The sequence below is a fragment of the Carya illinoinensis genome, chromosome 10 (assembly GCF_018687715.1).
Source record: "Carya illinoinensis cultivar Pawnee chromosome 10, C.illinoinensisPawnee_v1, whole genome shotgun sequence".
NCBI lineage: Eukaryota > Viridiplantae > Streptophyta > Magnoliopsida > Fagales > Juglandaceae > Carya > Carya illinoinensis.
In genome coordinates, this window is record NC_056761.1 from 38,058,289 (window position 1) to 38,084,633 (window position 26,345).

At 35.0% G+C, this 26,345-nt stretch overlaps 2 protein-coding genes and 1 long non-coding RNA gene across 6 annotated transcripts; 2 read left to right on the forward strand and 1 right to left on the reverse strand.

Annotated features, from left to right (window-relative positions):
- Positions 1-636: 636 nt before the first annotated feature.
- On the forward strand, positions 637-1,466 carry LOC122279671. Its single transcript, XR_006229650.1, has 2 exons — positions 637-945; positions 1,023-1,466. It is a non-coding gene; the product is annotated as an uncharacterized LOC122279671 (long non-coding RNA).
- A 4,182-nt stretch (positions 1,467-5,648) lies between these two features.
- LOC122279613 (myb family transcription factor MPH1-like) lies at positions 5,649-9,060 on the reverse strand. 2 transcript variants are annotated; one of them, XM_043090341.1, is made up of 7 exons: positions 8,681-9,060; positions 7,863-7,943; positions 7,153-7,521; positions 6,985-7,061; positions 6,823-6,859; positions 6,605-6,713; positions 5,649-6,471 (listed from the first exon to the last, which is right to left on the reverse strand). In XM_043090341.1, exons 3-7 carry the CDS (start codon positions 7,412-7,414, stop codon positions 5,787-5,789), a joined length of 1,170 nt encoding a protein of 389 aa, XP_042946275.1. In that variant the 5' UTR covers positions 7,415-7,521; positions 7,863-7,943; positions 8,681-9,060; the 3' UTR covers positions 5,649-5,786. The 2 variants fall into 2 exon arrangements, with proteins under 2 accessions (XP_042946275.1, XP_042946276.1); XM_043090342.1 differs by lacking the exon at positions 7,863-7,943.
- Positions 9,061-19,722: 10,662 nt separating this feature from the next.
- Positions 19,723-26,236, forward strand: LOC122279018 (ethylene-overproduction protein 1-like). Of its 3 annotated transcripts, none has more exons than XR_006229421.1 (5): positions 19,723-22,404; positions 23,312-23,603; positions 23,688-23,997; positions 24,383-25,330; positions 25,486-25,674. XR_006229421.1 is itself a non-coding variant. In XM_043089265.1 (5 exons), the coding sequence occupies exons 2-5, from the start codon at positions 20,390-20,392 to the stop codon at positions 25,716-25,718; spliced, it is 2,850 nt and encodes a 949-aa protein (XP_042945199.1). In that variant the 5' UTR covers positions 19,724-20,241; positions 20,325-20,389; the 3' UTR covers positions 25,719-26,236. The 3 variants fall into 3 exon arrangements, 2 of the variants coding, with proteins under 2 accessions (XP_042945199.1, XP_042945198.1); XM_043089265.1 differs by lacking the exon at positions 24,383-25,330 and having other exon boundaries at positions 19,724-20,241; positions 20,325-22,404; positions 25,486-26,236; XM_043089264.1 differs by lacking the exon at positions 24,383-25,330 and having other exon boundaries at positions 19,724-20,241; positions 20,385-22,404; positions 25,486-26,236.
- The last annotated feature ends 109 nt before the right edge of the window (positions 26,237-26,345 follow it).

The window sequence follows — 26,345 nt, forward strand, 5'->3', positions numbered from 1 at the left end:
TCCAAGAGTACTTCTGAGCCACCCCCAACAGTATTTGGATTTGGAACATCTAAAGTTCGCCCTCTAATAAATTGAAAAGTTTCTTCTATTATGAATATGATCATCTAGCTATCGAGTTTCCTTTATAAACATGCCGATCATGACAAATATTGCATATTAATTAAGTATATATCTCATCAATGCATAAATGGTAAGAAAAATAAATATTTATAACAAGTTATTTATAATAAAATAAATTAATATTTTAATAATCAATAATTTATCATAGTACCTGCAGGCGGCTGCCCTCCCTTGTTCTCTTGCATTCAGTACTGAATTGAATGATGAATCATGACAATAAATGTTTGTGGCTGGCGTAAATTATTTGATTGTCCTAGTACTTTATCAGAGACATAATAGAAATGATTGATAGTTTTGATTTATACCTTTTGATTTGTATAGCAATCGTAGACGTGAAATAAAGGCAAAATTCTAATTAGCAGTAATTGTTTTGGCTGACATGCACGTGCTACAAATTGGCAAGGTGATGAAAATGTGAAATCATTTTCAGATATTTAAATTAAATATATATATATTTAATTATTTATATTATATATACTTAATCGAATTATAATAAAATACAGAAGAAATGGAGGATGGAGTACGGTTCTTCATTTAATTTCCTCGTCACAATGATCTGAGCAGATAGGATTTCCTGTTTCTCTTTAGTCTTCACCAATCAGCTTCAATGACATTGTCTTATTTTCACATGCTCCATCATCCAACAGCTCACCCTATTTTGTTTACATACGGCTGATCTCTGCATGTTGCCAAGCTTCACCATTTTCAACAATATTTCTATGGCCACAGCTCCAGTACTCATATCACCTTTCAATATGGCCCCTGAAAATTCTGGAAAGGATAAGGAGCTTCTCTTCTCCGGTGACCCCAAGTTCGCTCTCCATGGTGAGATAATGATGCTCATATTCGTGCTGCTTTTCGCATTGTTTCTTGTCTTTATTGCCTTGTTTCTGTATGCAAAGCGCCGGCCTCGTGATCACCCCAAGCTAAAGCTCGGCCAGCCGGAGACAGCTTAAAGATTAATTGGGCAGTTTTCCCGGCCCAAGTTGGTCGATCTGAGTGAACATCATCGTGGAGAGATCTAGATCATGCCACTGCAGCTGGGTATACCTTTTATATATGTTTATGGCCGGTTTTTATCTACCACTTTAATTTCCATTTTGGGGTTGTGGGTTCTTAATTTATTAGATCTAAACTTAAAGCACATAGCTTGGTGGCTATATATCTTTCAATATTTGTTATTATTACCATTTGTGTTATCCATATGTTGGACGGAGTTACACATGTATGGCCATGTGCCAAAAGCTGAAACCCAACCCAGATTTATCATGTGGTTGAGGTTCTTTAGCAATCGATTGACCATTATTGAAAATTGATTTACTGCTGCAGCTAGCGGTTAAGAGTAACAGAAATTTGAATCTTCTCACGTTATTGAGTTGAAAAATTCTACATGATCGTCATCATCCTCACATCACACCCTATACATAATTTCTTATTTTTTAATTTTTTTTTATCTTATTAAAAGTGTAGTGTATGGATAATGAATATGAAAAATCAATTAGTTTATGAAAAATAAAATAAATAATAAATAAAAATAAGTGTGGTATACATGTAGTGTGTGAAGATGATAAGTAATAAAACTCGATTGGATTTTTAATTATGTGTTTTGTTGCATGAAAATCGATGTGTTAATGCATTACTTGTCGTTGAATCTATTATAATTTGAAAACAAAATTAAAACACTAATAATTTATTAATAACGGAACTTATGTGGAAGGCTTACAGAATCCACAACAGCGGTACGTTCGATTTGTTACAAATAATACTCTATTTCTTTTATAATTATCCCTTTCATAATTTCATAATAATTGATTCGAGATTAGGGTAATATATATATATTTTTTAACTAAACCCAATTATACTATAAATAGTAGTTTGATTGCATTGTGATGTAAAATTCAATTTCTAATAATAAAGATGTAATCTGAAAATTCTCTTTCAATCTTGTGGAATCCTATTGTCTTGTTAAATTTTGTTTTATACAGTCACTTTTGCGTAATTTTTGTACATTCAATTAATGTGAATGGTCAAAATAATTATTTTATATTAAAAAAGTGATGCAGTTAATTACAATAGTGAAATACATAAAAAATACGTAAAAGTGAATGCATATAAAATTTTTATTATAATAAATCTTTTATGAAACCAGAAGTAGTACCTAACTTTAGGCTTGATGATAACTAGTTGTATGAAATAATTTTTGTGGCTTACTTCCTCCTCCAATATCGCCTCCTAATTTATGGAACCCTCACCATCGTTCACCCATATTTGGTCTGGATTTCAAGTCTTTCAAGCATTGAATCACTCTTGAATATATTAATCTCAAGCTCATTCATTGAGTTCTTTGCGTGGTTGGAAGATCACAAATTATTTTCTAGCCTTTTGTTATAATTGGTTCTTGACCAAGGCCCATACTCGACCTACTGTTGGCCCATTAATATTTGAGCCATGGTTGGCCATTTATGGTTAAGCTTGTTTATGGCTCATTATTTTCAATTGAAAAGTTTCAAACTTCTCCACCTTAATTTGGAATAAAATATGAGTATTGTTATTATAAGCTCTTTACATTATACATTATGTACATGGAATAATTTGATTTGTAAACTTTAAATTTTAAAATGTATTTTTCAAATCAAATTATGATATCAATTTTAAAATTCTCTCATTCTCTGCCTACTATTTTTTTTTCTTTTTAATTTTCACTGCCTTATTATTATGGAAAATTGAACTTACCACACCATTATGTCACCAATATCAAACTATGATTAAATGTTGGAAAGTGTCACATTTTATAATGTCGGATGAAATTAGGATAGCAATGCAGTATATATGTAGCATTAATACTCTATCGTTAATTCTCTCATCGGCAACGCATTAAGTAATAAGTAATTGTTAATTAATACAATCGAAATACAGAAAAAAATATCATTCCAATTAAAATTGGTGTTTATATAAATAATTTTAATTACATAACATTAATATTGGGATCACAATATAGAAGTACCTTGTCATCCAGACTTAAGGAGTACTTAGTAATTTTTTGAGTAATATATATACCATTTTGCAACTGCTCTTTGACATATTAATTCCTCTCAACATGGAAAATCAAAAAGAGTCTTTTTTTTAAACCCTAGGGCTGTCACTCTCATTCTCAAACTCTCTCTCAAAAATCTTCCAAATCGCTGGAGGATCCTCCTCCTACTCCTTTCTTCTCCTTCGCTCATTTCTCCATTTCTCATTTCTCTTCCTTTCCCCCTCTCCTTCCCTGCTCTCTCCATCCCTCCTTCCCTCCTCCTCTCCCTCTCCTTCTCTCAGTTCTCTCATTTTCTTATTTTATTTTGTTTCCTTCAAGGTTAAAAAGACGGATCTACAGCTCTTCGGTACTTCTTGTGAGGCAGAGTAGCAAAAGATACTTCCTAGGCCAATCATTGGGAAGATAGTAGCAGATCATCGGATCACTTGATCAGATCATTCAAATCTGACTTTTATGGTTGATTTTGAAGTCTACCGAAGTAGATCTAAACTGTAATTCATCATTTTCACATTTTTTTTCTATTTTTATTGTTGTTTCCTTTTGTTTAGTTAAAAAAATATAAAAAGAGATTGTGTCTTGGATATTTTGTCATGCATAGAGGTTAAGTCATATCTTCTTATGAAGGGTGAGGTATAAAAAGAGATTTTGTCTATAGACAGCTATAGTAGTAATTAAGATCATACCAGTCACAAAGAAATTTGTGTACTGGTAGAGTTCTAAACGTAATAGTTGGCTTGTGATATGGAAATTTTCCTGTATGTATCCTATCATGAATGTAACTTTTCTTTGATGAATGAATAAAGTCAAATTCCCATAAAAAAATTAAAAAAAATAAATAAATCCTCTCAATATGTCATTTTTGTCCAAAGAGAAAGGAAATCCGTTAGTGATCTCCATTCTCCAATATCAATTGTGCTATTTCTTTCATTTCCATTGACTTTGTTCCCGCTTTGTATGAAGAGTACAATGGATAGAAACTCGGGATAAAAATTTCATTCAATGGTTAAAAGTACAATAGAGACTCATCAAAATGACCAAAGTTCATCAAACAAGAAACTCCTAGAGCATCTTCAATAGATTAGCCAAAGCTAAAGGACATTTTGACTATTCCATTCACATAAGTCTCCATATTGGAATAACTATTTTTTCTTTATATAAAAATAAAATAATTTAAAATAAATTTGACTTTGACTATTCCATTTACATCAAATTTTTACATTAGATTATTCATTTATTCATTATATAGTAATAAAATAATATTAACCTACAAAAATAGTTAAATTTTTTAATTATTAATTTATTTAATTTGATCATATTTTACCATTCTACTCTACGTACCTATTATGGACTAATTAGTAAACATCAAAAATAAGATAATAAAGCATATGATAATAAAACTTACGATAATAAAGCATGAAATAGACGAAGTGATCACCTGGTCATGTCTTTATAAATGAAAATAAGATGCATACGAAAAAAATCCACATGCAAGCACGACATGATGAAAAGCCATGGAAACTGTCTAGAGAAGAGAGAGAATGCCACAAAAGAAATAATAAAATAAAAATTTGATGGTGCTACAGTACTATATATACATGAAATTTGGTTTTAGTTTTAAAATTACTATACCTAAAAGTTACTGTAGCTACACTTTGCCTAATTTAATGTGGATAGTTTTGTTGTCCTAATAGCTAAAAAGTACATTTATTTTACATTTAGTTAATCTATTGAGGATGCTCTTAGTCCACAAAAATAAAACATGCCTATATAATATATAAATTAAGAATAAAAAGATCGTTCCAAACCTAGAAGCAGTTATTTATGTTCGAGAAATGTTTTTGCCAGAAAGAGATCTCATAATTATAAACTCACAAACTAATGTAACTTAATTTAGTATGTTTGATTATAAGACTAATTTTATTGTAAAATAGATTTAACTTAATAAAGTCATGTCAGTTTGCAAATCTACTTTTATAATATTTCTTTATGACGATAAGCCTTCTCTTCATGTTAAAGGACAAAAAAAAGTAAATTACTTATGAGCCTCCACAACTTATAATTGATCTAATGTATTACTATTTGAAGGCTTTTACACCACAAATCATCTATATGGTATAATTTGATTTGTAAGATTTAAATTTTAAAATTTATCTTTCTAATCAAATTATACTACGTACATGGTGTGTGGTGCATGTTATAAAGGTTTTCAAATAGAATTATTTGTGGATAAAATCATCCAAAGAAACACTATAAGATTTAGGAGGCGTTTTTATTAGTCTATTTTTTTATGCATCCAATACACCATAAAGTAAGTCTTATATGAAATAACTTTGAATTTTAAAATTCTATAATTATAATAAGTCATACGATAAGATTTTTTAAATTTGCAAGCGGTAAAACTTAACCAGTCATGTTGTAAATTTGTCCCGGTGGGAAGATGAAAATCTAATTAATTTGGAGAAAAACATGAGGGGACGGGAGATCAGAAAGACAGACCTCGAGAAAGTACGTACTGGTGTCTACTAATTTGAATAATTAATGAAGGTACGTACATACAATACAATCATGGAATGCATTGTTCTGGACAAGTACCTGATCTAGATCATCGATCTCACTTTAAGAATTGCCTCATTCATATAGTCAAATCCAGATCATGATCATCATGAGTACATGCCCTTCTTCTTTCTTGCTCCTTACCCGCATGATCTCGTCTTTCCTTCAAAATTTGAAGACTCGAGGATGACAGTGATGAGAACAAACAAAGGGAGAGTTCACTCTCAACTTTAGAGTCCCCCGAACTGATTCTCTGGTTCTCATGATCCTCATTCCAGCTTGGAGTTAGCCGAAGAGATAGATCCAAGTCGAGCTGCTCGCATTCCGAGGCCTTCCTTTTCAACGTATTCCACTCATGATCTTTTACATTGGTTGTTTTGCTGAAATCTGAAATGGGATTGTCATTACAAGAACTTGTATGTTCTTGTTGTACTTCCGCTTGCGGATGGGTTACGGGATTAAGATCACTACGAGTACTGGGTACTATTCTTGCTCGAGTCTGCAAGCTGGAGTCGTGTTTGTTAACTCCATCTCTCAATTCCTGGGTTCTCCTGCAGGCTGTTGGCTGTTTATAGAAAGTAGAATTCCCCGGACGGAAACTCATGCAGTCAGTCCAATAATTGCTATAGCTGCTACCAAAGATCCTCTCACCCACCTTTTCATAAAATCCAGCGGTGCTGGAAATATTATTCATGGAGCTAGGGCCCGCAGTAAAACCCAACAAGTTTTCATAAGCAGTACTCCATGATGAAGCATCTCCTAATCTGTCTTGGACAAAGAAGAATTTTATTATTAAGCTAACCCATTAAGGGAAAAAAATCAGAAATTTGTGGTCCGAAACAAATAATTAATTACTTAACTAATTTGTATAGAAATATGGTTAATTAATTCAAGTACCGGTAGTTGGAAATATGGCCTGGGTTATTTCCTTGAAACATGGGAAGCTGGCTAAGCTTGAAAATATTTCGATCTCCACTTTCCACATGATGCCTATGATCGGCTAATACTGTCATGGAAAGGAACGTAAATTTTCATCAAGATCAGTCGATAATGAAACCCTAACTTTTTTGTGTTGATTAGATGAAAAAAAAAAAAAAATTGAGAGTTTGGTGTACCTTGGTCCGGATCGTTCACCTTCTTGCTTCTAAACATCTAGTGAAAGAAACAAATTAAGAGCAAAAAGTCAAATTGCCAGTACGCTATAGATTACCAAAAGCTTATATATGGCTAGAATTGATAGTGGTAAATGATCATCCTTTCTCAAAAAGTCAAATTACCTGTAAATGGCTCTTGACATGTGCAATACTTAGTCCTTTGATGTTCATCATCTGAAGAACCATCTTTGGTGTTGCTCCTGCACCAAAAGATTCAATAATATATTATGCAAAGACCTCAAATTAATTAATTTACAGATGATTACTTGACTGGATAATGATAGAACTCACTCTCTTGTCCACCCAGTATTTCAACAGCATGAATGAAACGAAGGTGAAGATCAGGCGTCCACCGGAGCCTAGGCATCTTGGATCTAGCATAAGGCCGCACTGACGTCTTCTTCTCGCTCTCTTCGACAGTGCTGTTGCTTGAGCTTCCTCCATTAAGAGGCTCGCATTCATCATCGTTCTCTCCGCTCTCACAGCTTCCATCCTCAATTTGGTCAGAAGGCCGGCTTCTCTTCGAGCATTCAGAGCCACCGCTTTCCCCCATCGATCTCTAATGATGTTTCTTATTTCTTTGCTCCCTCTTGGTAAGGGATTTATGGCAGATGCGACAAGGCTAACACAGATGCTTTACGCTTACATACCAAGTATTATCTTCAAAAAAGATCAACTTTATCATCTATATACTCGCTTTTGTTTTTTCCTCCTAAATGCTGGGATTAGATCTTGGAAAGAAACTAGCATGTCTACCATGGAAATACGAACTAATTTGCCAGGCGAAAGATGAGCTAAAGTTCTCTCTCTCTCTCTCTCTCTCTCTCTCTCTCTCTCTCTCTCTCTCTCTCTCTCTCTCTCTCTCTCTCTCTCTCCCTGTGTGTGAAAACGAATTTAATTACATATTATATGAAGACTGATACATATGGGCAGCCGCAGGCATGCATGTATGTTGTGTATGATTGGATGTCGACATGATATATATAATGCAAGATATCTACCTCTACCCGGCTCATGTGACTTCAAATCTTTTATGTACCAACTTGAGTAGAAGAGCGAGCATCTCGGGTATAGACTAAACCCTGACCAGGACAAAGAAATTGTGGAACCAATCACCATATTAAATTACTAACACATTCATGATTTATAAACTAATCAGAGTATTCATCAAAAAATACATTGACTATGCGGACAAGATTAAGATGATAATATCTTCATTATAAACATTGTTAAACTAGTCACTGAACACCACCCCCGCCCCACTCCTCTCTCTTCCCCCTCTGATCCCTATGTGGTTGGATCGCCCTGATTTCCTTGTTAATTAATTTGCTCACAGAGACAACTGATAATGGTAATTAATGAGCTATTGCTATATATTTGGCAGATAAAATTTGGAGCAAAACACTAAGAAATTAAATATTCTAACTTAAGAGGTTTGAAGGCTTTAGTTTCTACTTTTACTCATTGAATGCCTGAGATCAATCCCCCAAATCTCTGTGCCCGGAGTAATAAATTAGACCTCCCTTCCGGCCTGAAAAAGGAAGATGGCTCCAAAATAAAATACTATAGCTAAGACTCGCACGACTCTGGCCTTCATAAGTGGTTATATATGTTCGTCTGTTGGAGACCAAGTTGGTGGGCAGGGGCCGGGGAGTACTAGTACTGGATAAGCGCTGAGTTACAAGCAGTAAATAAAAATCAAGGTTGGTTAAGGGTTGACGCGCGCATGTGTGACTGCGCGCGCGATCGATCGATGCTCTATATGATATATTTTATGATTCAGACCCAAACCTAAACAAAATCAAGTATTGAGATATACCTTTCTTACGTACGTAGGAAATCACTGGGTTTGTTCATCAAGGATTTTTCGAGACTTTTGCCTTTGCAAAACCATGTCACCTTCTTTGGTATTTTAATTCCCTTCTTTCTCTTTTTCTAATTTTCCTTTGTACTTTCTCTCATCATTTTCTTCAACCCTTTTCTTCAACCCATTGATCAAAGTAGTGCTAAATGTAATGCTAGATCTGGATTCTAGCCTGCCACGAGCAAGTATAAGAAAGTACGTAGAAAGTTAGAAATGGAATTTGAGCAAGAAGTTGGCGATGAGCTAGCTAGCTTAATAAATGAAAGCAATATCTCGATCGGTAATTTCCATCGATCCCTTGGGTCGTCGTAGTTCAGTGGTTCTAATTAAAGGTCCATGACACCCCAAAAGTCTTCTTCCCTCAGGAATATATATTAATTAATAATGAATTATCAAATTTATAAGCTTTGAAATAAATACAAGTCTTAACTTTAAGTTGCAACCTCGCAAAAGAAACTTTTTCATTCCTCCCACGTGCATGCATGAGAAGTTTCCTAGTCATGTCCATATATAAGCCGTGATAATTGGTTTAGGCTTTTTCCCTTTTAATCACGAAGTTCTTGAGAGGATAGTTAATTAATAGAGTCGACACTACAACGTCAATTTTGATTTCTAGATCAGGCTAGCAAGAAAATCAGATTTTTGTGATTAATTTCCTACAACTAAAAGATTATTTGTAATCAATTGTAGTTAAAAATAGTTATTTCACTGGAATTAACTGGTCGCAAATAAATAATTTTTTTATAGTGCAGTTCAAGTACTACTTTTTAAAAGATTTTTAACGTTAATATTTTATCTTGCACTTGTATCATATGTATGTGTTTAGAATTTTAGAAATGAAAAATCTAGTTGCAAGTACAATTACGTATTAATATCTACATCAATTTAATTTGATTAATTAAAAATAAATTTTATTGAAAACAATACTAATTTAAATTTTGAATATGAAATAATTAATATTAATATGTAAATTAGTGTACGGCTTTACTTATACATAAAAAGACTCTTTTTAAAAATATTTAACGATACACAGGACATGAATATGTAAAACCGGCCCACACGGGCCACCCTAATTTCTAGAGATCAATACATTTGCAAGCTTATTCATGTGTGATCAGTACTGCCTCGTGACTCTTAATTTGTTGATCACTAAGAAAATATTCAATATCGAGCAGGCAACATGCATCAAATGGACGACTCAGACCATCGAAATTAGACAGCAACGTCCTTAATTAATATTTCCCAATTAAAAACTGAGGTTGTTCTGAAAATATTCACTCCAACAGGCGCCTATCTTGCCTTGTGAGGTCAACGCCCAGTGCAGTAGTAATTCTGCTCCATTTTTCTTTAGAATTATATGTTTTTTTTTTTTTATCCTATTGTTTAACTGCATAAGAATACGTGCGCCTATTAATGCGGATCTTGCGCATTATTTCAGAATGAAGATGTCTGTCGTCTTCTACCAGTCCTTCTGTTTATCATAAACAATCCTTCCGAGCCGTGAATCATTGATCAACATGATCTATGCATGCATGCATGTATGAATACACGATAACATATATCATGCATATCAATGCTATGACATCTTCATCCCATGCATGTCATGCACCATATATAGATTAAAGTACGACCATTTCCGATCTCCAAGAAGCTTCACAACTAGTATATGTTCCAGTTTGCTTCTCGGAAGACAGAAGGTATTCTCATATATATTTTCTATTATATTGCATGCAAACAAACAGAGAATATGCCATGCAAATTTTATATGATAAAAAAACCAGAAGAAGACGCTTAAATTAGAGGCCTAGATCAGCTAATAGACAGAAATGCTTTCATGAAAGTCTATGCGCATGCATGCCGAGTTTTACCGACCATTTGAAAATATCCACAGCACCAGTAGTACTACTGGAAGGGCTGCAAATTTTGGAAGCATGAAACCAATCTGTTCTCCAAGATTTTTCTGATCATCTTCAACTTTGTAAAGAAAGAAACTAGTTTGTGCCCTAAATTAATTTCTATAAGCAAGTAATATTAGATACAGTCATGAATTGTATAAATAATATTGCACAACTGTAAATATTATTTTTTTTAATGGGAAAGAATTCATAAATTAGTAAGTAGGCTCACCTCATAGATATATAAAAATTATATATAAATATATATATATATATATATATATATATATATATATATATATATATAAAAGCAAACGACTGATGAACTATAAGCAGTTGTTTTTGTTACATGAGTTGTGGTGTATCATCGAAGATTAACGTACGTGAACCCGTGACCCAATTGTTAATTTCTTTTTGTTTTGGTTTTTATTTTCTGATCATCAATGAATATTATATAATCAAGGGACGTTTGCATTTTGTAATCCTATTTGGTGTTGATCAAACACTTGCAGTTGCATATTAATTATATGGTTCATCATTATCTCATATATATATATATATATATATATGTCAAGGCAGAATAATTTTCAACTGTTAACATTCTTGTCTCATTATTAGCTCATATGGACTTTCGATGTCTAGGTTTTGAGAAAACAAAAAAGAAAGCACATTCATCCAAGAAAAACAGCATGAAACTACATAATTTAAGGTCTTTTGCCTTCCTATTAAATTGTAGCACTTGCATATACAACGAATATCATACGCTTAACTATTTCGAAAAATACAACACGAATATATATATAACTTATCATATTATATCATGCCTAGTTATTAATGTGTCAGCAAATGCATGGTGTCATGCGGAATTTCCTCGCCTTTAATACTTTAATATTTGGACAGTGGTCACATCACGACGTATGCATGGTTGGTTAATTGCCAGAGTCGTATTAAATATATATATATATATATATATAAATATTTAATTCTCGTCAAAGGTGAAAACTGTCCCGTTTCGATACATGCATTTCCTAGCCTAATTAGATAATCATGTACGCGTCGCATCCATACCTAGTCTTCCTCGTGCCCTTTCATTCACATTCCAAAATTCTTCAAAAAATTCTTACAACTATATATTATTATAATTATTTACATTTATTATTTTGCAAAGTAAACATACATCTATTTTATGATATTCTTTTACGCTAGCTAGCATCTATCTTAAGGCACAACCATGCATGCTGATTAGTCACACTACAAGAAAAACGGATAATTGCAATTAATTTATAGCAACGAAGTTCACCTAGACAAGTTTTTTAATTTAGGTAAACTACCAATTAAATAATTACAATCAACTCGATCTTGTTCCATGGTCATAAGATCATGACCAAATTATAATATCATGAGTTATTTGGTATGTAGATCGAGCACATATGTATTCACATGACCACTTAATTAATTGATAAGATTTGATTTATAAGATTCAAATCTTAAATTTCTCTTCTAAATCAAATTATGGTTATCAACACCGATTTATAAATAGATTTTTGTTAACATTATTTACTACTATATATTTGAAAAAAATGGAAGATTTAGGGAAATTACTAAGATTACGTGTTCCATTTTGAAGATGTACAAGAGGACTAATTCTCATTTAACAATAGAGTTCAAATTGTCCATATGACATGATTTGATTTGGAATATAAAATTAAACTTTTTACAAATCATGTCATGTCAATAGTTTGAAAACATGTCCTCTACACCAGTTTGTAAATAACATTTTAGTACTACTGTATATATGTATATATATAAGGGTCTAAATTATTAAGTTTCAGGATAATTTAGTGATTTCAATGACATTTTATGAAGCTTGAATTTAGATACACCATTGTAACACCTCGCCTAAAAAGCTCCTAAGGCCTTGACCTTAGTAGTCTTAATCCTAGTTAATTAAGAATTAGGCTATTGGGAATAAGAACATTTTTGAATTTTTGAGTTGGCAAGAGGACCGTATACTTTGGGTTTAGTTAGAATTATTAAGGTTCTAGTGCAATATTGATTTTAAGGAAAATGAGATTTTTGGATCTTGACTGGTTTAGTAGTATTATTTCAAAAAAAAAAATTAGTATTTAATTAATTTTGAGAAAATGTTCTAAGAGGCCAATGTAAGAATGACAAGTACCATATGAGATTTTGCCACTTTATTAGGCCAAGTAATTTGGGTTAAATTTTTTATGGATTTAGGAAGGCCCAAGAGATTGATTTATGGGTCCGGCTACTATGCCGCCCCAAACATACCACTGGGCGTACCGCCAGCATTTTTTTTTTTTCATTTTTCATTTCACATTTTTTAATCACTTTCTTAATTATTAAGTAAAAAAAAAATACATCAATACATTTAAAATCACTTTCTTAATCACTAAGTAAAAAAAAAAAAAAATTTGCCCAGTGGTCAATCGGGGCGGGTCAACCCCAGGCGGCAAAGGGGCTTTTTCCTTGATTTATTAAGGATCCAAACTTTTTGGGTAAAAAGGCTTGGGAGAGACACTAAGGCCTTATGCCCAACTTGATGGATATAAGACTTTGGGTCCTACTTGATAGATATAAGATTTTAGAGCTCTAATTCACTAAGGATGTGATGGTCTAAAGATAAGATGTTAAAAAACCTTAGGCCCAATTTGAAAAATATAATATTTTAAGCCTTTCATGAATGATATTAGAAAATAGGCCCAATGAAAAGGACATAAGCCATTGGGCCTAACTTAGTAAGAATAAAGGATTTAGGCCCAACTTGAAAGACATAAGATTTTAGGCCTCACTTATTAGACATCGGACTATGGGCCTAATTTATTAGACCCAAGATATTAGGCCTAACTTAGTAAGCATAAGGCTATTGGGCCTAACTTAGTAACATTTAAGACTTTGGCCCAATGGAGGAAAGACCCAAATATTGAGACCAACCTAGTAGGCCTTTGAGGCCAAAGATAAGCCCCACAAATTTGGACATAACGTCCATATAATAACCCACTCCAAAGCCCACAACCAAGACTTGCACAATTGGCCCAACAAGTCCAACCCAAGAAGCTCAAAGCCTTATCTTTTATTTCATTCTTTCAATTGGAGCTCATATACACCATACCATGGGTTTCCTTTAAACCCAAGATAAACCACATGCTCCTAAGATTTGCTCCCAACCATAGTTAAGTTTTTAACTTGAGTTAAGAAGCACTACTCATCTCACACATGAATAGTAACCCACACCATGATTTTTGCATAGTTATCTTTAGATTATTTTTCTTCACATTTATGATTTGAAATCTTTGGATTTTATAATTGTTTTGAATCAATCTTAGATACCCTTGAAGATTAGAATTAACCCAACCCATGTCAATCGGAACCAAGACGTGACAATGCCAACACAAACCACCAATAGGCTCCTTTGAAGCAAACCACGTGCACTTCATCAAACCAGCCCCTAACCTAGGGCTGAGCACCGCCGCAACCAGAGTCGGTATCTGGGTCCTCCGACTCCGACTCCGACTTTGTCGGAGGCCGAGTCCGACCTCCGACTCCGGCTCCGAAGGCTATATGCTCCGCTCCTCTCCGGCTCCGGCTCCGACTTGTTGGAGCGGAGTTGGGACGGAGTCGGTGAGACCGTGGGAGGGCAGTGGGTACCGTGCGATGACCCGGATCTCCGACGGCGTGGGGACTCGGGGCGACGGCCGACTGGGCACCTGAAAACAGAGCTTCAAAAACACGGCCAGAAATCAAATCAACAACCAAAAGGTCCAAAACCATAACAGATAAAATCATAAAAGAGAAATCAAATATTCAAAACAACTAAAACAGATTTCAAAGTTTCAAACCCAAGAACGAAATCGAACGATTTCTGTTAGAGAGAGAGAGAGAGAGAGAGAGAGAGAGAGAGAGAGAGAGAGAGGCGACCGGAGAAGCCGTCGGAGGCTCAAGTCTCAACTGGACAAAGGGTCTCTAAAGTCTAAAACAAAGACTCTCAGTTTGGTCCCAGAGTGCCATGGTGATGAGCGGCTGGAGGAGTTGATTGGAGAGAAGAAACTGAAACAGTTTTCAGTGAAACGTGGACTGGGTCTTCACCTTTTAGTGGTGGTCTCGCAAGTCCAAAGCTTTGGAGGGGGAAGTCGGTGCTCCACTTTAATGGAGGCCATGCATCTCAAAAACTTCTCCACACTTCAAGCACAAACAAAAGGATGTCATCCACTTCGAGGTCCATATACGTAAAGTGACTATCCAGTTCCACCTCCACAAGTTTTTATTTTTTTAATCATATATAATATTCAATGAGTTGGGTTCAATCAATCTTACAGTGGTCGGCCTACTCCGACAGTGACATTGGGTTAGGTAAGGTCTCTGACTCTCTCTCTCCAGCTCCACTGATATTTTTTTGTAATTATTGCATGAGATGTTAGTCCAGAGCAAACCTACTCCAGTACCCTTTAGTCACGTAAATATTTTAATTATAAAAAAAAAAAAAATCGTAAGGATGCCAGCTAGCTGGCAGGGGATTTGGGGATTCGCGCTCGGGGAAATAAACTGCCAGACTTCATTTTTTAAAGTAAATGGCGCCAAAACAGAGTCCAACGACGCCGTTTGGACTCTGTTTTGGTATATTCAGTCCTTTTTTTTTTAACTATAAATCAAATATTAATTTTGTTTTAATAATTAACTATACTATATATAACTATATATATTATTGTATATAAGTATAACTATATATATTATATAAATATAGTTAATTAGTAAGTTAATATATAACTATATATATTATAGTATATAAGTATAACTATATATATATATTATATAAGTATAGTTAATTAGTAAGTTAATATATAACTATATATATTATTATATATAAGTATAACTATATATATATTATATAAGTATAGTTAATTAGTAAGTTAATATATAACTATATATATTATAGTATATAAGTATAACTATATATATATTATATAAGTATAGTTAATTAGTAAGTTAATATAGTATATATATTATATATACTATATAAGTTACTATATATACTATATATTATATAAGCCCTTAATATATATAGTATAATTATATATATAATCTATAATTATATATAATATAACTATATATTATATATTAACTTATAGTAAACTAGTAATGTAAATTGTAAAATATAAAACAAGCTATAGTAACTTATATAGTAACTATATAGTCTATATTAACTTATATTAAATTAGTAATATAAAATATAAAATAAGCTATAGTAACTTATATAGTAACTTGTAGTACATTAGTAATGTAAATTAACTAAATAAGATATAGTAACTTATATAGTAACTATATTATTATATAGTAACTTATAGTAAATTAGTAATGTCAATTAACTATATAAGGTATAGTAACTTATATAGTAACTATATTATTATATAGTAACTTATAGTAAATTAGTAATGTCAATTAACTATATAAGGTATAGTAACTTATATAGTAACTATATTATTATATAGTAACTTATAGTAAATTAGTAATGTCAATTAACTATATAAGGTATAGTTATATAAAACATATAAATATATATGATTAATACATAAAAAATACATATTATAGTAACTATATACTATATAAGCCCTTAATATATATAGTATATATATAACTATATATTATATATTGACTTATAGTAAACTAGTAATGTAAAATATAAAATAAGCTATAGTAACTTATATAGTAACAGTAACTTATATAGTCGGAGTGGAAGTCGGAGTCGGAGTCGGAGTGGAAGTCGGAGTCGGAGTCGGATGGGAAGTCGGAGTCGGTGTGTCGGAGTCGGATCGGAGCGGAGTCGGAGTCGGGACACCTCCACCTCCGACTCCGACTCCGACTCTGAATTCCAAGGGAAAAAAACTCCGACTCCGACTCCGATTCGTCGGAGTCGGAGCGGAGCCGGAGCGGAGTCGGAGCCGGAGTCGGATTTTCGGATTTCTGCTCAGCCCTACCCTAACCCACGCCATTTCCATCATATTTTTAGATATAATTGCACCATTCATACCTCACCACATCACTTAAGGACCAGACTTAGCATTGGGCAAAATGGCTCCAAGCAACCAAATCAAAATCCAACCATTACCTTAGGAAATATAGTTAGAACTAAACCAAATTGCCCTTAGTCTCTTCAAGAACTTTCTATACCTTCTTACCTCACTTACCCACGCCACCTCCCTTGTCTTTTTGTCCCTTGGAAGTGCTTCAAAACACTCAAGTCAAAGCTTACCCAATTACCTCCTCAAGGCAACCCAACTGATTGGCTCAAAGAAGGGCACTCACTTGAAATCACTTGGTTAAACCATCACCAATTTCGCCCCTTTCTTTTTCTGCCCAAGCATGATCACTTGGCAGCCACTCATATGTCTCTTCCTCACCTGAAAATGCCTTCAAATGATGGTCATAATACCCCCAAATCAAACCAAGAGAATGGGAAAAAATTATGACACTTTAGACCACTATTGAACTGAACCAAGTGATGTCACCCTTGGCATTTTGTATTCAAGCACTCCACCTCCCACCTCCATCACTCACATTCACTTCCTTGGAGCCAAAACCAACGTCCCCCTCCCCTCTGGAAGCTTATAAATACCTCCATCACTTCCTCATTTTTTCACACCTCTCATTCAAGCCTTCTCTTGAGTCTTGAGAGCATTTCTCCCCCTTAGTGAGCAATAGAGTGAAACCGAGCAAAGTTCTTGAGAGTTCTTGAATAAAGTTGTTTTGGAAGCTTTAAGGGCCACAATTTCTGTAAGTAATCTTACCCTATCTTTTGTTAAGTGTTATAATGACATGTTATATTTTAATTTATGGCATGGGAATGAGGTTTTGATTGATTTTAATTAAGGTTTAGCATACTAATGTCAAACCGGGTCAGATTTAATGTTTTGATGAAATAAATTACTTTGGATTACATTTTTAGCCATGGTATGACTTTATATGCTTTTATATGATTCACTAATGTTTTGGAATGAATTTTGAAGGTTTCATTTCAAGGTTGGAAGCATGTCATGATAGGATTTATTTCTATCTTGTGTTGATCATCGAGCATGCATCGGTTTTAATTAGTTTATGCTTAACTTACGAAATTTTGATTATTTTACCTAAGCTTAAATAATATGCATTTAGAGAATCCTTATGATTGGGATAAAAAATTTAAATTCATGATTTAACTAAGTTTTGAAACATCTTTGGGTTCAGAAAGCTAAAAACATCATGAATATGCTAAATGAAAAAAAAAAAAAAAAAAAAAAAAAAACCCATATTGATGTATGCCACGGGTTGATGAATTTTGGCATAGTTGTGATTTCATTTTTGAAAGCCTAAGGTCATATATGGACTTAGAACATATAAAATATGAGATTTGTGAAGTTTGGTGAATTTTGGGATAAAAAATGCAAACAGTGAAAATTTATGGCCTTAGTGGAATTTTGCCTAGTAAAGGGGCAATTTTGTAAATACTAATTTTTTGAACTCTTCGACTTTGAACATCTTCGTTAGAGGTTCAAATCCTAACTTAGCATAACTTTGATTACAGACGTTTCGATTCTCTAAACTCGAGAAGTTTGTAAGTTAGCTTTTGACTTACTTTTAGATAATTTATTTATGATTTTTATATAAGCGCCATATTTATTTTATAAATTTCATTTTGAGTATGAAACATCATATGATACATTAGATATTTGATTACTTGCTTACATGACATGTGAAATTTTCATCATTTTTAGCATATTGCATATAACTATCATTTACACATGAAAGCTTGCTATATATGCACATGTCATTAAATACATTTTTAAGTATAGTATAAAAATGAATTTTTTCATGATCCCAAAAGCTAGGATGAGGAATTATTCTAGTGGAACCTCTCTATCCACTCCTGAGTGAATAAAAATAGAGTGGTAACCCCTGCATTGAAAAATCATGCATATCTTATTTCTATGTAAGTTGGTTGTTTAACTTATTGAGATTTCAAGTAAATCTCACTTTTGTAAACCCACAATCATTTCCTTTCTAGAATGATAGAAATTATATCAAAACCAGTAGATAAAGAACAAGAAGGACCGTTGAATATAGATGGTTGAAGAGGAGTCAGACCTTGAGTGAAGACTAGATATAATTTTAATGCTCATAAACATTGACTCTTCATACTTCAGAGCGTATGAAAATGGTTGATCTAATCATGGAACTTGGATTAAGTATTTTGTATTAAAGAAATACTATCTTTAAGTCTGAACTTGTGATGATCATTAATGCTATTGAGATGTTTTAGTTCATTCTGGCATGAGTTATAACTAATCACTCTTATTCCCCCGCGATTATTACATACTACTAGTTGCATTTTAGGATATATTGTATATTAACTGTTATGAGCAGTGTATATAACATTGTGTTATATATCCCGACGTTTCAAGACTCCGTTACATCCCATGTAGGGAATTGGGGGCGTCACAACCACTTTACTAAATATTACATACCAATATTGCACTTAGGTTCAATTGTGTCAATTTGAATTCATTTCATACATAATTCATTCTTAAAATCTATTTAATTAAACAAGTAAAATCTTTAGAACTTAAATCCATTGATTTCATTTTTAAGTTCACATGCTACCATAAAAGTTATCACTTTAAATCATGTCATATGCATCGTATCAAATCGAATTCGATCAAGATGAATGATAGTCAATCCTAACTGATCTATCTAATTAAATAAATCAAATTATTCTAATCTAAGATGTTAATTGTGTTCTATATTAGACTCACAAATCCTACAATAAAAAAAAATACACGTTTATTAAAGTAAAAGAGAGATTAAAAAGGAGTACAGCAGCTCTTGTTTTCAATCAAATGAAAGGACAAGTATGAATGATACATGAGGCAAAAGCCACACCTAAGGTTGTTGGTTCTTCTTTATTCCACGTGCTTGGTGGGAAGGCTGGAGGGCACTCTTCGTGTCTGATATGTCCGGAAGATTAGGGATTGGAAATTAATTTGAAAGAGATAGAAATGAAAGGAATAATAAATAAATAATGGGATTGGGGGGTGGGGCTTGTGAGGGAGATCTTTGGACTATTGAAGGACATTGGCGTGAGAGACAGCCCGACTTTAGCGGCCTTCCTCTTCTACAGGAGTTGTTCCAAACATACGCAGAGAGACAGACGCAGACATCCTCAACCTTTTACCAAAGATAGAAATTTAGAAACGCACCTAATGCACGTACAGCGAGGGAAAAGGAAAAAAGAAATAAATACAGAGAGTGTGTTTTTATTCGTGTCTGTGTTTTGTGTGTGATAGAAAAAGCATATATACACAGATAAACAGCGGGAGAGAGAGAGAGAGAGAGAGAGAGAGAGAGTGGCCGTTGAAACGGTCACCTCCACCCTTCGTCTGGTTGGCGACCAACGTGATCAAGATCATTCCCCTTTCAACCCAATAGAAAATTCTACCCCTATACTTCCTAATTCTCTCCATTTTTTGGGGGAAAAGGAAAACAAGAAAAAACAAATCCCAGAAAATCTACCATTTTTTTTCCTTCAAACCCCATTCCCCAAGCGGCGGTGTTTGTCTTGTGTAGAAGGTAATTCATTCCTTTCCTTCTCTACCCATTTCCTCATTTGTCCTAATTTTACGATTTTTCTTTTGTTTTTTTGAGCTATAAAGCTATCTGGCTTTTCGGAGAGTTTTTGTATTCAAAGAGCTAGATTTATTGTTATACTACAGCACACATGCAGCACAATCTATTCACCACAATGCGTAGTTTGAAGATCATGGATGGGTGTAAAGGCACTCAGGTCTACGCTTTTAACCCATCCGGGCCTAACACTGGTGGTGGTGGCGGCGGTGGCGTGGGCGACAAGCTTTTAAACCACCTCCAGGATCATCTCAGGGTCAATTCGATTCGATCCAAATTGAATCGGGGTTTTCAAGCTCCTCCTAACACAGCCCCGAATGTTGTACCTGAGAATCTTCTACCGCACGGACTCCCCAAGACCGATCTCCTTGAGCCCCGGATTGAACCGTGCCTTAAATCTGTTGATTTCGCCGAAACCTTAGCTGATGTGTATCGCAGGATTGAGAATTGTTCTCAATTTGAGAAATATAAGGTGTATCTTGAACAATGTGTGATTTTCCGGGGGCTATCCGATCCCAAATTGTTCCGGCGGAGCCTTAGGTCCGCAAGACAGCATGCTGTTGATGTGCATATGAAAGTTGTCCTCGCCGCATGGTTGCGGTTTGAGAGGAGAGAGGATGAGCTTATTGGATATTCAGCAATGGATTGTTGTGGACGGAATCTTGAGTGTCCTAAGGCTAGTTTGGTATCCGGGTACGACCCTGAATCAATATATGATTCTTGTTCATGTTCTCGGACCCCTAGGGAGGAAGTTGATGATGAAATCTTAATGGGGCATGAGGAATGTTCGACTTCGGAGGAGGATGGTGATATGTCTTTTTGCATTGGGGATGAAGAAATTAGGTGTGTACGATACAATATTGCGATGCTTTCAAGACCGTTTAAAGCAATGTTGTATGGTGGCTTCAAGGAGTCACGATGGGAGAAAATAAACTTTTCGCAGAATGGGATTTCTGCAGAGGGAATGAGAGCAGTGGTGATATTTAGCAGGATAAAAAGAGTAGGTTCTTTTGATCCACATACCGTGTTGGAGCTACTCTCTTTGGCAAACAAGTTTTGTTGCGAGGAGATGAAGTCCGCTTGTGATGCTCATTTAGCATCTCTGATCTGTGACATGGAGGACGCAATGTTGCTAATTGAGTATGGGTTGGAGGAAACTGCATATCTTCTAGTGGCAGCTTGCTTGCAGGTGTTCTTGAGAGAGCTCCCAAGTTCCATCCACACTCCCAATGTGATGAGAATTTTTTGTAGTTCAGAGGCTAGGGAAAGATTGGCTATGGTTGGGCATGCTTCTTTTGCTTTGTACTATTTCTTGAGCCAGATTGCCTTGGATGAAGACATGAAATCAAACACTACAGTGATGCTGCTGGAGAGGTTGCAGGAGTGTGCAGTTGAAGGTTGGCAGAAGCAACTTGCATCTCACCAGTTGGGTGTTGTCATGCTTGAGAGGAAAGAATATAAAGATGCACAGAATTGGTTTGAAGCTGCAGTTGAGGTGGGCCATGTTTATTCATTAGTGGGCGTTGCAAGGGCCAAGTTTAAGCGTGGGCATAAGTATTCAGCATACAAGCAGATGAATTCTCTCATTTCAGATTATACCCCAGCTGGCTGGATGTATCAGGAGCGATCTATATATTGTTGTGGGAAGGAGAAGATGACAGATTTGAAAACTGCAACTGATTTGGATCCAACTCTCTCTTATCCATACAAGTACCGAGCTGTTTCGCTAGTGGAGGAGAACCAGCTTGGGGCAGCAATATCAGAAATTAATAAAATAATTGGATTCAAAGTTTCACCCGACTGCCTTGAACTGCGTGCATGGTTTTCCATTGTTCTAGAAGATTACGAAGGAGCTCTAAGAGATGTCCGGGCACTATTGACGTTGGACCCAAATTATATGATGTTTGATGGGAAAATGCATGGAGACTACTTAGTTGAGCTCCTCCGCCCTCATGTTCAGCAGTGGAGTCAGGCTGATTGTTGGATGCAATTGTATGATCGATGGTCCTCTGTTGATGATATTGGATCTCTAGCTGTTGTACACCATATGTTGGCAAATGACCCAGGGAAGAGTCTCCTACGCTTTCGTCAGTCTCTTCTTCTGTTACGGTATGAATTAAAACAATGATAATTTTTCAAAGCTCTGTGACTTTATTAATGAAAAGCCTCACTTATGGTGGCGGAAACCCTTGTTAGAGACGAATAAACTATTCCAAAACAATGGTAGATCGCTGCTTAACAGTGTTGTCAGTGTAGTAGTTTTTTCTAGCCACTGTCTTGCTTGAGCTCTGAGTAGTTAACTCATTTTATGATGTTTTGTTCGATCATTAACTTTGTGCCTTATTAATTCCATCCATTTGCTACGGAGCTCTACTTGCTGACAATAACGTCTTGCCATTCCCAGAGATTTTGGTTTCAAAATTGATTAAATAGGAGCTTTATCTGTCCCCACTGTTTGTTGATTGGGACTCTTAAGGCTTCTTCTAATCCTAGTTATATTATAGTTTGAGTCAATTTAATGAGCTTTATGCTACTGTATTCATTAAAGTGAATATGGTGTAACTGACATCATCACTGAAGTGAACTAGCCATCAAACTTATGACCATTAAGGGAAAATGATTTATTAGTATGTTCATAAATGAACAAGTATTTGCTGACAAAGAATTTTTTCTTTGATGGTTTGGTGAATGATTTTCGCATCAGAAGTCACCTTGATAAGCTTCTATAATTGATAAAAAAAATGATCCCAAGTTCTTGGCGTATTAGAACGTTTAGAATTGGTTTGGATCCACAAGCTACTATGAGTTATAATACAATGTTAGTCAACATTAAGAATGAGTTATGGTATCTATTTGTTTCTCAATGTGATGATGTTAATTATGCATATTCTTCAGGTGTCAGGTCACAAATTATGGCTTTATTCACCTGATAGAGTTATTTTAATTATAGGTGAACTGGGTTGTTTTATTTGTATGATTGACAAGTTTTTTATTTCTTTTTTTCCAAAAACTGTAGGTTAAATTGTCAAAAGGCAGCTATGCGTAGCCTCCGGTTGGCTAGAAATTACTCCACTTCTGAGCATGAACGTCTTGTTTATGAAGGGTGGATTTTTTATGATACTGGCCATCGTGAAGAAGCATTAGCCAGGGCTGAGGAGTCCATTTCCGTACAGAGATCATTTGAAGCTTTCTTCCTTAAAGCATATGCTTTAGCAGACTCTAGTCTCAATCTTGAGTCTTCAATGTATGTGATCCAGCTTCTGGAGGAAGCTCTTAGATGCCCCTCAGATGGCCTTCGGAAAGGACAAGTAAGTGTCATTTTAGTAATTATATTATATTTCCTTTTGCAACAAATTAATGTATTAAATTTGGGTGAGTCTCGTATTCTGCAGGCATTGAATAATCTAGGAAGTGTCTATGTAGACTGTGATAAGCTGGATCTTGCTGCTGACTGCTACACGAGTGCACTCAATATCAAGCATACACGAGCACATCAGGGTTTGGCACGTGTATATCATCTTAAAAATCAACGCAAAGCTGCATATGATGAGATGACAAGGCTGATAGACAAGGCCCAGAACAACGCATCGGCTTATGAGAAACGTTCAGAATACTGTGACCGTGACATGGCAAAAAGTGATCTTATTATTGCAACACAGTTAGATCCCCTGAGGACATACCCTTACAGATATAGGGCAGCGGGTAAGTTTCATAATATATGTCAGATTTTTTTTTTTTTTTTTTTTTTTTCAGCTTTTACTTAGAAAATAATAATGGTAATAATAACTGCTTAGTCTCCCCTTTCTTTGGGATGAAAAGATGGTCTTCTGGACAAACATAAGTTCCGTTGCTCATATGAGCAGTTTCCTTGTTGAGGAAGATTAGAAGGGCCTTCTTTCTTTGTTATACTGGCTTAAAGTATTGAAATTATTTCCAGCATACCTCCTTTTGTAACTTCGTGTCTACCAATCCTTCATATATACATAGATAATTGTACAGATTGCAGGTATAGGAAACATATGTTTTCTAGTGCATATGTTTATCCGATTAACCAATTTACTTGCCTCATATTTCATCTCCATTACAGGTCCAATGTTACTTCTATAACTGTTGGAGCCAGGAAAACTTCCTGGTGCACTATCTGTTGAGTATAGTTATATGTTGGTAATCCATTCACTGATTATCTTCGAGGTTTCACAACTATATTCCATATTTTTTAGATGGCGCATTGCCTTGTAAATTATACATGTATATGTATTAACTAGTTGACCCAGGCATTAGTTTGCTGTTATTGAGCCACAGTGTTGCATAGCTGGCTGGGTTTCAAACCACTTGCGTCATCTTCTTCTTCTTTTTTTGTTTTCACTTGCATCATTTGAAATTGAGGTCATCAACTTGGAAACTGCATGGACCTTACTTTTCAACTTAAATTCAATCATGGCTCTGATTGACATCAAAAGTACATTTGATTTTTGTTTTCAAAAGATCTAAAGGAATACCATGGTCTGGTAGTTATTTCAAGCAAATGCTAGTTCTCATTGTCGCAGATTTGTTTTGCAGTCGAGATGAAAAGCTCGAACTGCTCTAGTTAAGTAGGATTTCTTATGTTATATTACATATGCCTAACCCCAAGGGGTTGGCCCAAGTGGTGAAGGCCTTAGTCTTGGGGTCTTATTCCCTTCAAGGTCCAAGGTTCAACACCTCATGGGTGCAAACAATCCTTTGGGGCCACACCCCCTGGTGAAAAGCCAGCGATTTAACCAGTTCCGTGTAGGGAAACTTCTGAGGTTGCGGTGCAGGGGACCGGAGTTTATTCTGCAGGGGTGGGTCCAAAGGGCCCTACTTTGGAGAGGTTCCCCGACATCAAAAAAAAAAAAATATTACATACACCAAACTGCAAGTATATCTTCTGAAGTAGACAACAGAACTGGTCTATAATTGTCCTCTCCTATTTGGGGTAGGATTCTGCCAGGGTGTTGGTGGTACTTACAAAAAGAGAGAGGTGTAACAAAAGTGACCAACCTTATAGTTGAAGGTGGTGGATAGTTAACTTTCCTGCACCTACTTCATACTGATATTCCAAGCAACTTGTCTTATTATCACCTGTTATCATCTTCACATTTACAAAAATTTGCGTATGAATGTGTGGACCATTTTTTGAACTACTAACATGGGAATTACGCCCTACAGTTTTAATGGATGACCACAAAGAAAACGAAGCCATAGCAGAGCTTACAAGGGCCATAGCTTTCAAGCTGGACGTGCAGCTGCTACATCTTCGAGCAGCATTTCATGAATCAATGGGGGATTATATCTCCACCACTAGGGATTGTGAAGCAGCTCTGTGTCTTGATCCCAGCCATGCTGATACTCTTGAGCTCTATAAGAAACCAAGGGAGCAAATTAATGAACAACAAAAGTGAAGATCAGAAATCCCTATTTGTGTTAATTTTATTCAATATTTATGGGGACAATCCTAGTGCTGCCGCTGGCTCTTTTCTAATACATGGCCACTACAGCATCAGCACAAGATCCTTGTTTTTTGGATTAGTCTCTAGAAACTTTTGAAACCAGACTTGGCCTGGCCGTTGGTAGAGAAGGAGAATTTTGTTTTGAAAAGAAGGGAAAGTAGAGGGGCAAAGGGGCAAGATGCTATGTAAATATGTCAACTGGGCTAACTGCTGCTACTGGTAATACATACTACTTGTGGTTGAGGCGGTTCTGAAATTAGCCACAATGGTTGCGAAACATGTACATGAAATGGCAACTTGTGGTTTAAGATTGTCTTGTTTAGAGACATGCATTCATTGTTTTTGGCAGAGTTGCAATGTGCCATAACTTTTTCAGATCGCTGTCTCAATCGTTGTATGAACTTTGACAGTTTTTCCATGTGACAAATAGGAAAAGACGAAGGGGGTTTATTTTCTTGAAAAACTTCCAATGAGATTGCATTCAGACCTTGCTCTTCATTCTTTTCATTCAACATTTTCTACTTTCCAGTTTTTTCAGTCTACATTTGTTAAACCTTAAGTGAAGGATTACCATGCAAA